Source organism: Triticum aestivum, chromosome 2B (assembly GCF_018294505.1).
Source record: "Triticum aestivum cultivar Chinese Spring chromosome 2B, IWGSC CS RefSeq v2.1, whole genome shotgun sequence".
Classification (NCBI taxonomy): domain Eukaryota; kingdom Viridiplantae; phylum Streptophyta; class Magnoliopsida; order Poales; family Poaceae; genus Triticum; species Triticum aestivum.
Window position 1 is genome coordinate 192,764,285 of NC_057798.1, and position 14,687 is coordinate 192,778,971.

General features: G+C 51.1%; 1 protein-coding gene across 1 annotated transcript; it reads left to right on the forward strand.

Moving 5' to 3' along the window:
- The first annotated feature begins 13,655 nt into the window (after nucleotides 1–13,655).
- Nucleotides 13,656–14,296, forward strand: LOC123041029 (protein PELPK1). The gene has a single exon (XM_044463728.1). It carries the CDS (start codon nucleotides 13,677–13,679, stop codon nucleotides 14,160–14,162), a length of 486 nt encoding a protein of 161 aa, XP_044319663.1. The 5' UTR covers nucleotides 13,656–13,676; the 3' UTR covers nucleotides 14,163–14,296.
- The last annotated feature ends 391 nt before the right edge of the window (nucleotides 14,297–14,687 follow it).

Genomic DNA, 14,687 nt, shown 5'->3' on the forward strand with positions numbered 1-14,687 from the left:
GTTTCCCATGTGATATGTGGTCTAGTTGTTGGGAAACTTTGCAAATATGAATTTCGACTTTATTTGCAAAATCTCTCGAGAATTTGTAAAAATGGGCATAACTTTTGCATACTAACTCGAATGAAAAAGTTTTTTATATGAAAAATCATCTACTCAAAAAGTTACATCCAAATTTGGTTTGCAAATGAGGTCCCAGTTTACCTTACATTTCCCTCCAGAAACCTTGTCTGTGCCCGCCCAAAGATATGCATGGCGGATGCTATCAATTTTCTAAAGGACCTCCACCGGGATGTCAAGAGGAGTGAGATGATATATTGCGATGGCCGTTAGGACAGCCTTGACAAGAATTGTTCGGCTTGCAGCAGCCACATGCCTTCCTTGCCAAGGGGGTAGCTTGCATGTGATCTTATCTTCAAGATGCTGGAAATGGATTCTCTTGAGACGCTTAACATACAGAGGAAGGCCAAGATAACACATTGGAAACGATGAACGAACCGCTAGAAAAGCATGAAGAATGTTGTCTAGATTAATACCATCACATCGAATGGGAGCAACAAGACTTTTACCACAGTTGTTGACAAGACCAATCACATCTCCAAATGAAGCCAGAGTGGCAGCCAGGAATTGTACATCCTCCTTAATTGGTTTGACAAAGATGGTAGCATCATCGGCGTAAAGCGAGCTCGAACGGTTGGAGTTGTACCATACAGAGGGTGGAGATGCCCTTGGGTAGTGTCCTTGCTGAGTAGACGATGGAATGGATCAATGGCGAGGACGAAAAGAAGGGGAGACAGCTGGTCGCCCTGTCGAAGGCCACATCCATGCTTAGTGGGTCTCCCAACACCCCATTGATCAACACTCTCCAGGTGGTGGTGGACAACAGAGCCGCAACCCAATCCCGGAATCTGACCGGGAAGCGAAGATGTTGGAGAAGATCCATGAGAAAGTCCCAGCGCACAGAGTCAATTGCCTTCTTGATATCAAGCTTGAATAGAAGAGTCGGGATGTTTCTTCGATGCAATTTTCTTGCCATGTTTCTGACATACATGAAGTTGTCATGGATACTTCTCTTTTTTATGAGGGCGCTCTGGGCGTTTGAGATAAGATCGTGCATATGTGGTGCCATCCGAGTAGCCATCATATTCGCAATTATCTTCGCAATAGCGTGGATGAGGCTAATGGGGCGAAAGACCGAAATGGATTCAACCCCATCCTTCTTTGGAATGAGAGCAATGTTCGCCGAGTTGAGCCAATGCAAATTCTCAGAGTGTAAGTTGGAGAAGTGGTTGACCACAAGCATGATATCACCTTTTAGTATTTCCCAACATTCCTTGAACAAGGCTCTAGAGAAGCCATCGGACCCAAGAGCTTTGTCGCCGAGAAGATCAAAAATTGCCTTTTTTTCACCTCTTCCTCCATGAAGGCCACACCAAGGTCCGTGAGGTCGCACTCAGGAACTGGGATATTGCCCCAGTTGAAATCGGTGTGACGCGGCAGAACGCGTTTCGTGACCTTCGCGAAGTGGCCTTGAATGATGGACTTCTTATGGTCATGGTCAGTAACCCATCCATTGTTGTGCTTGAGGCGATGGATGAAATTCTTCCTTCTTCTATGATTGACCTGAAGGTGAAAAAACGAGTGTTGGCGTCTCCATCCTTTAGGTTGGTAATTCGCGAGCTTCGTCGCTTCCGTGCACGCTCCATGATGGCCAGGGCCAGCACCTTCTTCACAGCAAGCTTTTTTGATTGCATCAATGAAACATAAAAGCCCAGACATTTTTTCCTCGACCTCAAGCCGTCCTAGCTTTAACAGCTGATATTTGCAACCCACACATTGTTGTTGAGTCTGCATCAATAATACTAATACTTGAGTAAGAGGATGTCTCAGGGGTGTCCTCTCCTGTTAAGTGGCCGAGCTAGCAAACTATCAAGATTTGAAGCTAAGTAACATAACTATCTTAATAATAGGTGATAATAACTTTCCAGTCACGATGAACAACGATATGTTGGTTATGATGTGCTCAAACCAAACCATGCCAATTATGGTTTGAATCATGTGCTCCCTATACTGCTAGATCAAAATGTCAAAGGAATTTTTGCTGCCTTAGTGCCACCACTTGCACACAAGTAAATCTATGTTAGAGACCACCAGATTTTGCTATCTTGTTTTGTTTTGTGCTTCTTAGGGCATATCCAACGACCGCTCGTACGTTCGGACCGCGTGTTCCGGACGTGTTGTGCCATCTAAACCAGGGTTGTATCAGTCTACCGGGTGGTCCAGATGCACTTTCTCCCGTAAATCAGAGATAAACGTGGGGGCTTTGCGGGCGTCCGGACCGCTGCCACGCCCGCTCCTGACTGCCCTTGCCCACCAAAAAAATCCCACCCGCCTCTCCCACGCTTTCCATCAAATGACTGCGCCGCTTGGCGCGCCGCATTCATGCCGTCTCAAAGCATGCAGCAGCCAACATTGACGCCCGTGATTTGACTGGACGGGAGGGCCGCACGGATGGAAGCGACCTCTCGGGCGTCGCCGCTTCAATACAGATGCTGCGTCCCAAGAAACCAACTCCGTCCGCTGTGCCGCAGTGAAGTGGGTTGACCGCCCCTTTGCTTGGCATGGCCGCGGCTATTTAAGCCGAGCGTCGGTGACACACAGAGCCGCACTCCCCCTCCCCGAGCACCGTCCTCCTCACTACCCTTCCCATCACTTATTCGAGCCCTCCTCCTCCCCAAGCCCAGCGGCGATGCCAAAGTCCTAGTTCTCCGCGATGGTGGAAGTTCCTCTTTAGGGGATCGTGGCACCGCCGCCCTCGTTCTCTGGTACCATCTGCATCCAGGGTGGCATGCTCCTTCGAAAAGGAGATAGTCGGCGACGAGGAGAACCAGCCATAACAACGGCCCCGTCTTCTCTCGGAGGCGGCTCTAACAGAAGAAGAATTTGTCCATCAGATGGAGTTCATGACGGATTTTTGGCTCCATCACATGGGCCCGGCACCACCATCACCGGTGTGCGTGAAGGAGAAGCCACCACCCCCGTCGTGCATTCACGTGAAGCGGGAGCCGGCGCCTCCACTCCAGTAGGTGAAGGACGAGCCGGCGCCCCCGCCGCGCGACCGCGGCCTCCACATTGGTGGCCGCATGAAGAAGGAGCCGGCGTCCCCCAAGCGCCTCCGCCGCATGAAGGATGAGCCGGTGTCACCCCAGCCGCACAGCCGCTACACGCGGATTGACGGGCTGTCGTCACCACCACGACACCACCGCCACCTAATAAAGGAGGAGCCGTTGCCCGCGATTGCTAAGGCGCGTGGCCGCATTCTCCACTACCTCGAAGGAGGCGATTACGGTGGTGCCTCGGGCTCCAGGGCCGTCAAGTCCGAGGCGGAGCACGCGGCGAGGTAGCAAACGAGGTACGACTGGCGCAATGTCGGTCGCCGCTTCGCGTTCGCCAAAAGCGATGTGGCGCCGGAATGATTCTGTAACGACCCTGACGTCACTGCAGTGTGGGCGATCGACCGCTCCGTCACCACCGCGGAGACAGCCGCCAGGCGCCACTGCCGCCTTGACGGCGAGCTCGCCAAGATCGGTGAGGAGTGGTTCGTTTAGCGACTGCTCGCCAATGCCGGCAGGGGCAAGGCCGCCCCCAGGGCTCCTGAGGGAGTCCTGGATTAGGGGGTGTCCGGATGGCCGGACTAAGACCTTTGGCCGGACTCCTGGACTATGAAGATACAAGATTGAAGACTCCGTCCCGTGTCTGGATGGGACTTTCCTTGGCGTGTAAGGCAAGCTTGGCGATACGATATGAAGATCTCCTCCCATTGTAACCGACTCTGTGTAACCCTAGCCCTCTCCGGTGTCTATATAAACCGGAGAGTTTTAGTCCGTAGGACGAACAACAATCATACCATAGGCTAGCTTCTAGGGTTTAGCCACTCCAATCTCGTGGTAGATCTACTCTTGTATTACCCATATCATCAATATTAATCAAGCAGGAGTAGGGTTTTACCTCCATCGAGAGGGCCCGAACCTGGGTAAAAACATCGTGTCCCTTGTCTCTTGTTACCATCCGCCTAGACGCCCAGTTCGGGACCCCCTACCCGAGATCCGCCGGTTTTGACACCAACAGCTCCGCTGCAGTGGCCAAGGCGGCCCTCCGCACAGCGCAACAGGAGGCGGAGTGGCTCCTCCGCGAGCGGCAGGCAGCCGCTGGACAAGGCTGCCGCAACCCTTCGGCATCCTTGCGACGCTGGAGGGACGACAACGACGACGGCAGGTGGTCGCTCCATATAGGGTTAGTTTTTTAAATACTAATTTTTAGTAAAATAATCGAAAAATCATCCATTTATGTAAATTATATCTGAACTTGAATGAAATCCGCCCAATTTGCATGAATTTCGTCTGATTAGTTTGAACTGTTGTTGAAATGTATGTGGGCAGTGTTGGATGGCGGCCTCCGGCATCAGTGTCCGCAGACAGATGCCGGAGCAAAAAAAAATTTGACCGGAAATGCCGAAGCAAATTTGCGGGTCATCGTTGAAGACGCCCTTATCTCTCAAAACTCTGAAAAACCAACATATTATAACAATGTTGTGATTCATATTCCGAGTTAATTGTTAGCCTGTTAAACTCCTTGGCGTGGAAGGCAAGCTTGGCGATACGATATGAAGATCTCCTCCCATTGTAACCGACTCTGTGTAACCCTAGCCCTCTCCGGTGTCTATATAAACCGGAGAGTTTTAGTCCGTAGGACGAACAACAATCATACCATAGGCTAGCTTCTAGGGTTTAGCCACTCCGATCTCGTGGTAGATCTACTCTTGTATTACCCATATTATCAATATTAATCAAGCAGGAGTAGGGTTTTACCTCCATCGAGAAGGCCCGAACCTGGGTAAAAACATCGTGTCCCTTGTCTCCTATTACCATCCGCCTAGACGCACAGTTCGGGACCCCCTACCCGAGATCCGCCGGTTTTGACACTGACATTGGTGCTTTCATTGAGAGTTCCTCTGTGTCGTCGCCCTTAGGCCCGATGGCTTCTTGGCTCGTTAATCGCGATACGGTCCGGGATGAGACTTTTCTCCCCGGACAGATCTTCGTATTCGGCGGCTTCGCACTGCGGGCCAACTCGTTTGGCCATCTACACCCCTAACCATCAAGTCAGGTTTGAAAGCTTAAACTACATGGCCGACATCCACGGGGACTTGATCTTCGACGGATTCGGGCCACGACCGGGCGCGCCGCATTGTCTCGATGGGCATGATCTAGCTCTGTTGCCGGACAGCGACCAGAGCGCCGCTCAGGTGTTCACTTCGACCATTAGTTCGGAGCCGACTGCGCTAGCTAGGGACGTACGGTTGGACGCCGCCCTAGGAGCCGCAATCTCTGCAGCGATAGAGCAGAATACCAGCCAAGTCCTTTGCAAGGCCGGTAACTCCAAGGTGTTGGACTCTGTTCCGGACTCTGAATATTCCGCACCTCTTTCGATCAAACCCGATTGGGCTCCAATCATGGAGTTCACCGCCGCGGACGTCTTTCAGCACTCGCCCTTTGGCGAGATCCTAAATTCGCTAAAGTCTCTCTCTTTGTCGAAAGAACCCCGGCCGGACTACGATCAGGGTGGTTGGGATGCGGACGACGAAGTTCGAACCCCACCCACCACCCACTTGATAGCCACTGTCGACGATCTAACCGACATGCTCGATTTTGACTCCGAAGATATCGACGGTGTGGACGCCGATAAAGGAGATGATCAAGAACCAACACCTATAGGGCACCGGAAAGCCACCTCAGCATACGATGTATGCATGGTGGACACATACAACAGAAACGACAACGAGGACCAAAAGGATGCGGCCAGGGATCGCTCCCCCAAAAAACAATCAAAGCGGCGGCGTAAGCGCAAGGCCAAGCCCCACCTCGACAAAGACCCAGCCATAGAGCAGGGTGAACCAACGGACGATGAACATGCCGTCGAGCATCCGTCCAAACAGGGCGGACAATCCGAACAACCAATCCCCGGGAAAGATAATAGCCCGGACGACCTCACACCAGACAAATTGCTGGAACATCAGAACCTCCACCAAAGGCTCGTCGCCACTGCATGTAGCCTGAGAAAGCAGAAGTGGAGGCTCAAGACAGCGGAAGATGCACTCAGGATCAGATGGGGCAAAGTACTCAATACCGCACACAAGTACGGCAGTAGTCGCCACACAAAGAGCTATCCGAAGCGGAAACTACTACCGGAATTTGACGAAGAGGCCATAAAGCCCCCACAGTCAAAAAATAAGGAAGCCACAAGGTCGGATAGATGACCCTACGATCAATCTCACGCATCAAAGGACGCCGCACTCAATATGGTGCGCGATCCGTTCAAGACTTCGCATCAGAAAACTAGCCCAACCAGATCCATCTATAGGCCAAGAAAGCAAGCTCCAGTGAGTGATGCAACGCAAAAAATACCCGAACATCGCGGCACGCCTAAATACAGGGGCGCCGCACACCCCCTATGTTTTACCGATGAGGTGCTGGACCATGAATTCCCAGCCGGATTCAAGCCAGTGAACATAGAAGCATACGACGAAACAACAGACCCTGGAGTCTGGATCGAGGACTACATCCTCCACATACACATGGCCAGAGGAGACGACCTCCACGCCATAAAATACTTACCCCTTAAGCTCAAAAGGCAAGCCCAGCATTGGCTTAAAAGCCTTCCTGAAAGCACCATGGGAAGTTGGGAAGTGCTTGAGGATGCTTTCCGGGCAAATTTTCAAGGGACCTATGTCCGACCCCCGGATGCAGATGATCTGAGTCATATGACTCAGCAGCCCGGAGAGTCAGCCCGGAAGCTCTGGAACAGATTCCTTCTAAAAAAGAATTAGATAGTCGACTGTCCGGACGCAGAGGCCCTAGCAGCTTTCAAGCATAGCGTCCGAGACGAATGGCTCGCCAGACACCTCGTCCAAGAAAAGCCGCGAATAATGGCCGCGTTAACAAGCCTCATGACCCGCTTCTGTGCAGGAGAGGATAGCTGGTTGGCAAGAAGAAGCACCAGCGACCCAAATACGTTCGAACCCAGAGATGGGAATGGGAAGCCGCGATGTAACAAAGAACCGCGCCGGATAAAGGACAACAACCTTATGAGCACGGCAGTAAACGCCAGATTCAAAAGCTCTCGGCAAAATCAGAAAAAGTCGCCCCCAAAGACGATAGGAACGAGCTATCCAACCTCAACAAAATTTTGGACAAAATATGTCAAATCCACAGCACTCCGGGGAGACCTGCAAACCATACCCACAGAGATTGTTGGGTCTTTAAGCAGTCCGGCAAGCTCACCGAACACAAGGGGCTCAACACACCAAGCGAAGATGACGATGCACCCCATGAGCAGAACATCGGAGAACAAAATAAGTTCCCACAAGAAGTCAAGACAGTAAATCTACTTCATGTGAGAAAAGGGAAGAGCAGAATGGCACCTACGAAGACACACGCCGTACAGCCAGCCCCGGAGGAGCAACCCCACTGGTTGTTACAACCAATCACCTTCAATCATCAGGATTACTCCAGAGGAGACCAGAACGCAGGCTGGACTGCCTTGGTCGTAAATCCAGTTATTAACGGACTCCAATTTACAAACGCCCTTATGGACGGCGGCAGCGACTTGAACCTGTTATATCAGGACACAGTCCGCAAACTCGGGGTAAACCCAGTTGTAATCCACCTCGGCAACACTTCCTTTCAAGGAGTAACGCCATGCCCGGATACCCCAAGTATGGGTTCCCTTACGTTAGAAGTCACGTTCGGATCACCGACAACTTCCGAAGCGAAAATCTAACATTCCACATCGCCCCATCCGTAAGTCGCTATCAAGCGCTACTGGAACGTGCTTTCGCCCGCTGTAATGCAATACCGCATTACGCATCCCTAACACTCAAAATGCCCGGCCCAAAGGGCATCATTTCATTACAGGGGAACATAAATTGACCCCCAAAGTGCGGGCAGGGGTGCGGCTGCCTAGACAGCCACCCACAAATCCAGCCCTACTATCCGGGACACGGCTCGACGAGTCCGGCGTCAACATGCTTAATAGCCGCATACCCTCGTGCAAGGGGCTCCGTGTGCTCACGCTCGGAGACAATACGGCCCAACTCTTGCTCCAACTATATTTTATTTATTTCGATATAGATATCTCGCACGCTTATTTTTTACTAAGTTCCTCTCTTTCGCAGACGAACATCGTGCTACACCCGTCCAGGATACGGCACAACAGAGACACAGGCGCAGACGTGCAGCAGGGACCCGTTTCAAGGATTCTTTTTAGATTAAGATCCTGCATAAACCTTTTTTACTGTCTCTTGTTGATGGCACCCCCCGGTTTTCTCTATAGCCGAGGAGGAGGCTGGCGTCTTGGCATGTGGCCACGTCAGAATTTTTGCACGTACCTGGACACTAGGGGCTTTTACCAAGGGCTCTATTTCGGCCCGTCTTCATAAAGACCGAATACCTTAGGGAGTGTTCGGCGTCGCGAGTTTGGCCCTATATGCATCAGCTCCGAATCATGTCTTTGGTCAAATGTTGGGTTTGCCCAGCTCCTGTGTTTTGCTGCCTTATGTTCCGTTATATCGGCTAACGCGGCACCAGGAGAACTACTACGATTGTGCCCAGGTTCGGCCAGGTGAGCACCTTAGTAGAGAAAGCCAAAAACTGACTGTCATGATATAGCGAGAGACTGGTCAACCACTCGATGACTTTCGGAATCTTTAGGATTCCCCCGCATTAACGAAGGGCCGCTTCCCGGTCAGGCACACTCATGCCCCGAATTCGAGCGAGCGCGGTGCCCCTAGGGGCTATTCAGTAGCCCCACTGTCAAACTCATATGGCTAAGTGAAAGTCATAAAGCATTATAGTCTGGTTGCCTAGTTCGCCGCGCCACCACCTCCTTTGTAGGACCAAGATGTTGGATTAAGTGTGAAAAGGCGCCTTTTTATGATCACCCCCGCATTCTATGCATGGGGGCTGAAGCCAACGACTGCCATCTTTCAGGTTATATACAAATATATACATTAAACGGCCGCACAGGAGGCATCATGATTCTTGCAAGCACAAGTATAAAAGAGCTTTTTTCATAAAAACAAAATTCGTTTTACAAATAGTATAAGCTATTCGAACACAACATCCTTCGAGCACTGCGACTCTATTATACGAGAGCCAGGAAGAACTTCCTCAAAATAGTGCTTGGCAGGTACTCGGCTTTCGTCCAAATCCTGGGACGCAACAATACTGGCCTTCATATCTGCCCAGTATGTTTTGACACGGGCAAGAGCCATCTGTGCGCCCTCTATGCACGCCGACCTCTTCATCGCAGCATGCGGCACCGAACCAAGGAACTGCTGCACCAAGCCAAAATAAATCTTCGGCTCCGGCTTCTCCGGCCACAGACGACTCGCGACATACCTGATGGCGAGTCCGGATAATCTGTTCAGCTCCGCCCAGGCGGCTAAACGGTCGGATACTGACAGTGGGCGTTCTGGATTGTGGTACTGCGACCAAAAAAGCTCTTCCAACTCATGGTCACCTCGGCTGCGGAAGTGTTCGGTCGCGTCCGCCGCACTTGCGGCCAAATCCAGATAGGCGTTTTCCGCACTCCACTGCCGGTCTAATGGAACATACTTGGGGTCTCCGAACTTCATCCGCGGCATATAAGGCTTTCCAGCCGTGATATCTCCGGCCTGACGCAACTCCTCCTTCATCGCTCTCATGGCAGAGCGAGTATCCTTGGCTTCGGCAGTGATCTTTTCAAGGTCCTTCTGAGCCGCCTTACTTGCTTGTTCAAGAAATTTACAACGGTCGGTAGCATCCTTCAATTTTATGGCCATCTCGGCTATTTCCTTCTTGCTCTGGCAGTGAGCAGCCTGTTCGGCTCTTAGCTCTTCAGCCGCTTTAACGGCAGCCGCATCACTTTTCCTTGCTTGCTCCTTGGCTCGGGCAAGTTCCGCCCGAAGGTTCTCCACGGCAGCAGCACCATCTACATAAAATATATATATATAAGGCCCGAGCATCAAGCTCCTATTACTGGGTGTCTTTTGAACATACCTTGAGCCTCGTCTAGCCGCTTATTTACAAGCGCGATGTCGGCATCTGCTACGTCAAGTTGCTGCTTTAGTTCGGCAGATTCATCAGTCCGGCTAGCCACCGAATGCCTCGCCACCTTCATACAATAGGCGACATATTATACCTGGGGTTATGATCCTCTGTGCGCCATCACTCATGACGACACACAAAGTCTCAAGGGCTACTATTCATACAGGGCACATCCATACAGGGCCCGGACTTGAAAAAACCCTCCGGGACGATACCTCGGGGTCGCCAGCCTCGTGAGACGGTGGAACAAGGGGAGGCATTTCGCTCTCTATCATCTCCGGACGAAGATCCCCTGAAGATGAGCTCTGCTCAGAAGGATTGAGATCCGAACTGCAAAATAATGTTTCGATTATTTTCCTCAGGAATAAAACATGAGTGTGATTCATTATGGAACCCCTCCCTTCACTTACGCCACGGGGGAGAGCGGGTCCCCTTTAGGGGGCGATTTGGCTGGGGCGTTCTTCGGTGCCAAACCCTCTGACGAAGATTTCTTTCCCCGTTTTGAGGTTATCACCTCCGGGTCTTCAGAGGCAGTCCTTTTCTTTCCCTGGTCAGGAGAATTTTCGATTCTTCCCTTCCTAACGGCCTCCTTCGTGGATGCGGTAGCTCCCTGGGTCCCCCCTTCGCCTTCCGCCAATGGCGCGACCTCCGGCATCCTGGTCAGCATGGGATTCAGCACGGTCTCGGGCAGGGGGGCTGGACACCTGATAAGCTTTGCCTTCGCCATCCACTCCTGTTCGAAGGACAACTCTGCTAAAGGGTAGATTTGATAAAAATATGGATGGTGTATCCAAATACGGGGCTACTTACTTTAGCATCCGGGCGATTGCAGCTCAGACCTGCGTCCTCGGACAAATCCGGACACCTTGCTTGTGATCCGAAGAACAATTTGTACATCTCCATGGGTGTCATTCCCATGAAATGTTGTAGGACTCGTGGTCCCTCCGGATTGAACTTCCACAGGCGGAGAGGTCGACGTTTGCAGGGCAGTGTGCGGCAAATCACCATGACTTGCGCCACTACGGTCAAATTGATATCTCTTTCTAGAAGATCTCGAATACGGCCCTACAGCAAGGGCACGTCTTTCGGCGGCCCCCAGATAAGTCCTTCATTAACCCATGACGCCAGCCGTGGTGGGGGACCCAAGCGAAAGGTAGGTGGTGCCACCCATGTGGTACCCCTAGGGGCTGTGATGTAAAACTAGTCCCGTTGCCATAAGCCGAGCTCCTCTTGAAAAGAGCCTTCGGGCCATGGAGCATCGTCCATCTTGCTTATTATAGCCCCTCCGCACTCAGCGCGCTGCCCCTCGATCATTTTCGGTTCCACTTTGAAAGTTTTTAGCCACAATCCGAAGTGAGGGGTGATATGGAGGAAGGCCTCGCACACGATAATGAATGATGAGATCTGGAGGATGGACTCCGGAGCTAGGTCGTGGAACTCCAGCCCGTAGTAATACATAAGCCCCCTCACAAAGGGATCGATTGGGAAGCCTAGCCCCCGAAGGAAGTGAGATGCGAACACCACGCTTTCACCGGGCTGAGGAGCGGGAACCGCTTGCCCTTGAGTAGGCAGTCTATGCGAGATTTCGCTGGTTAGATACCGGGCATCTCTTAGCTTTCGCACATCTTCTTCCGTAATGGAGGAAGGCATCCACCGGCCTTGTAGGTCGGAGCCGGACATCTTCGAAGGTCCGAAGCGCCTAAAACTAGAGCTTTGGGTGTTGGAACTCGAAGCGAGGGGCGGATTTGATTGGTTTGAGAAGAAGGGAGCCGGGCCTTGGTTCCTTTATAAAGGAGGTGAGTACCAAGAGCCTCCCCGTAACCGTTTGAGACTCGCTCTCAATTAGGGAGTCATACCTAAGTCACGGTTGGGTTACCCACGCCCGTATTGATGAGAATCCCGGAATAAGGGGACACAATCTCTGCTTTGACAAGACGTGCCAAGGAAACCGCCTCGCTAAACGCGCTGAGGTGGAACGGTAAAATGAATAAAAGTCAGTAGATTCGATTGATGCAAATATTATTCTCTCTACGGTGGGATGTGGAACTTATTTTGCAGAGCCGGAAACCACCCTGGTGTTCAACCTCTTTTATGGAATATTCGGAGGAGGAACCCGCCTTGCAATGCCGAAGACAACTTGCGCGCCGGACTCGTCGTCATTGAAGTCTGGTTCAGGGGCTACTGAGGGAGTCCTGGATTAGGGGTGTCCGGATGGCCGGACAAAGACCTTTGGCCGGACTCCCGGACTATGAAGATACAATATTGAAGACTCCGTCCCATGTCCGGATGGGACTTTCCTTGGTGTGGAAGGCAAGCTTGGCGATACGATATGAAGATCTCCTCCCATTGTAACCGACTCTGTGTAACCCTAGCCCTCTCCGGTGTCTATATAAACCGGAGAGTTTTAGTCCGTAGGACGAACAACAATCATACCATAGGCTAGCTTCTAGGGTTTAGCCACTCCGATCTCGTGGTAGATCTACTCTTGTATTACCCATATCATCAATATTAATCAAGCAGGAGTAGGGTTTTACCTCCATCGAGAGGGCCCGAATCTGGGTAAAAACATTGTGTCCCTTGTCTCTTGTTACCATCCGCCTAGACGCCCAGTTCGGGACCCCTACCCGAGATCCGCCGGTTTTGACATCAACAGCTCCGCTGCAGTGGCCAAGGCGGGCCTCTGCACAGCGCAACAGGAGGCGGAGTGGCTCCTCCGCGAGCGGCAGGCAGCCGCTGGACAAGGCTGCCGCAACCCTTCGGCATCCTTGCGACGCTGGAGGGACGACAACGACGACGGCAGGTGGTCGCTCCATATAGGGTTTAGTTTTTTAAATACTAATTTTTAGTAAAATAATCGAAAAATCGTCCATTTATGTAAATTATATCTGAACTTGAATGAAATCCGCCCAATTTGCATGAATTTCGTCTGATTAGTTTGAACTGTTGTTGAAATGTATGTGGGCAGTGTTGGATGGCGGCCTCCGGCATCAGTGTCCGCAGACAGATGCCGGAGCAAAAAAAAATTTGACCGGAAATGCCGAAGCAAATTTGCGGGTCATCGTTGAAGACGCCCTTATCTCTCAAACCTCTGGAAAACCAACATATTATAACAATGTTGTGATTCCTATTCCGAGTTAATTGTTAGCCTGTTAAACTCGAGGCTGGTTTTGCTCCGGCAAAAAATGTTTATTGACTTTTGCATTGCGTGTTTTGTGGAACCCTTGGACAACGTTTCGTCTTCACAGCTGACCTAACATTGTTGATGTTTTGAACGGTCATACCTGCCCTGAACGTAGCTTCACTGCGTCCACAACTGCAGCCCAAAGAACCAGAGTGCTGCCGCTCCCAAACCTTGAACAAATATAGACTCAAAAACACATACAATGGACAAAAGTGCAGACAAGTAGATGAACAAACTTGTTGCAAAATCTGTACTCTCTCCCCTCGCCGACTTTTGCACCCTATAAGTAGCCAGCAGCCCCAGCTATCTCTCCCACACTCAAACTACACAGCTAGAGATAGCCGGTGCTGCACATGTCTAACACTATGGCTCCGAAAAACTCAGCTATCTTCCTCCTTGGGCTTCTTCTCTCATGCGTGGCCATGAGTAGTGCGGCGAGAATCCTTGAGGAGACCGTTCCGTCCCAGGAAGAGCACCAGACCGAGGTGCCACAGATTCCCAAGGTAGAGCTTCCACCGTTACCGGAAGTACACCTTCCACCTAAGCCTGAGCTTCCCAAAGTGGAGCTGCCGCCGGTCCCGGAGGTGCACCTGCCATCTAAGCCTGAGCTTCCCAAGGTGGAGCTGCCACCGGTCCCTGAGGTGCACTTGCCACCCAAGCCTGAGCTACCCAAGGTGGAGCTGCCGACGTTCCCGGAGGTTCACTTGCCACCCAAGCCGGAGATGCCCAAGGTGGAGCTCCCGCCGAAGCCCGAGATGCCAAAGGTGGAGCTTCCACCAAAGCCCGAGATGCCCACTGTTCCCGTGTTCCACTTCCCAAAGCCAGGGGCCAAGCCATGAGAATGCCTTCTCAATACTATCGCCTCGTTCTACTTCGCTCGTACATGTACCCTAGTGTTGTGTTGCGTCAACGGTCTGATTGTTTAGTCATGGTCGACGATCACTGTGAGTGATATGTTTATATAAATATATATTTGATCGAAATATGTATCTGGCAACCATGTGGCAGATTGCAAAACGATCTACCGCATCCAGCCCCGTCAGATGTGGCAACCGTATAATATATCAAAATGTTCAGCACGAAAATCCGCATCCGACTTTGGCGGCCTATGGCTTGTTTGCGATTTTTAGAATCCTCAAATTCTAAAAGCAAGAAAAGTTATTCAAGATGGTCAAATCTGGTCAAATTTGGCGGCCTATGGAAGAAAGTTATTCTACAAGGAAACTTCAAAAAGCGTATAATATAACTTTTGCATACGATTTCAGTTTTTTTTTTCAATTTTGGTCAAATCTGGTCAAACTGTGGTGAAACAACTTATTCAAGAAGTATTAGTGTTACTAAATAATTATTCAAGAATATTAGTG

Coding starts and splice junctions, on each gene's coding strand:
- LOC123041029 (XM_044463728.1), top strand. CDS start 13,677: ATGTCTAACACTATGGCTCCGAAAAACTCAGCTATCTTCCTCCTTGGG.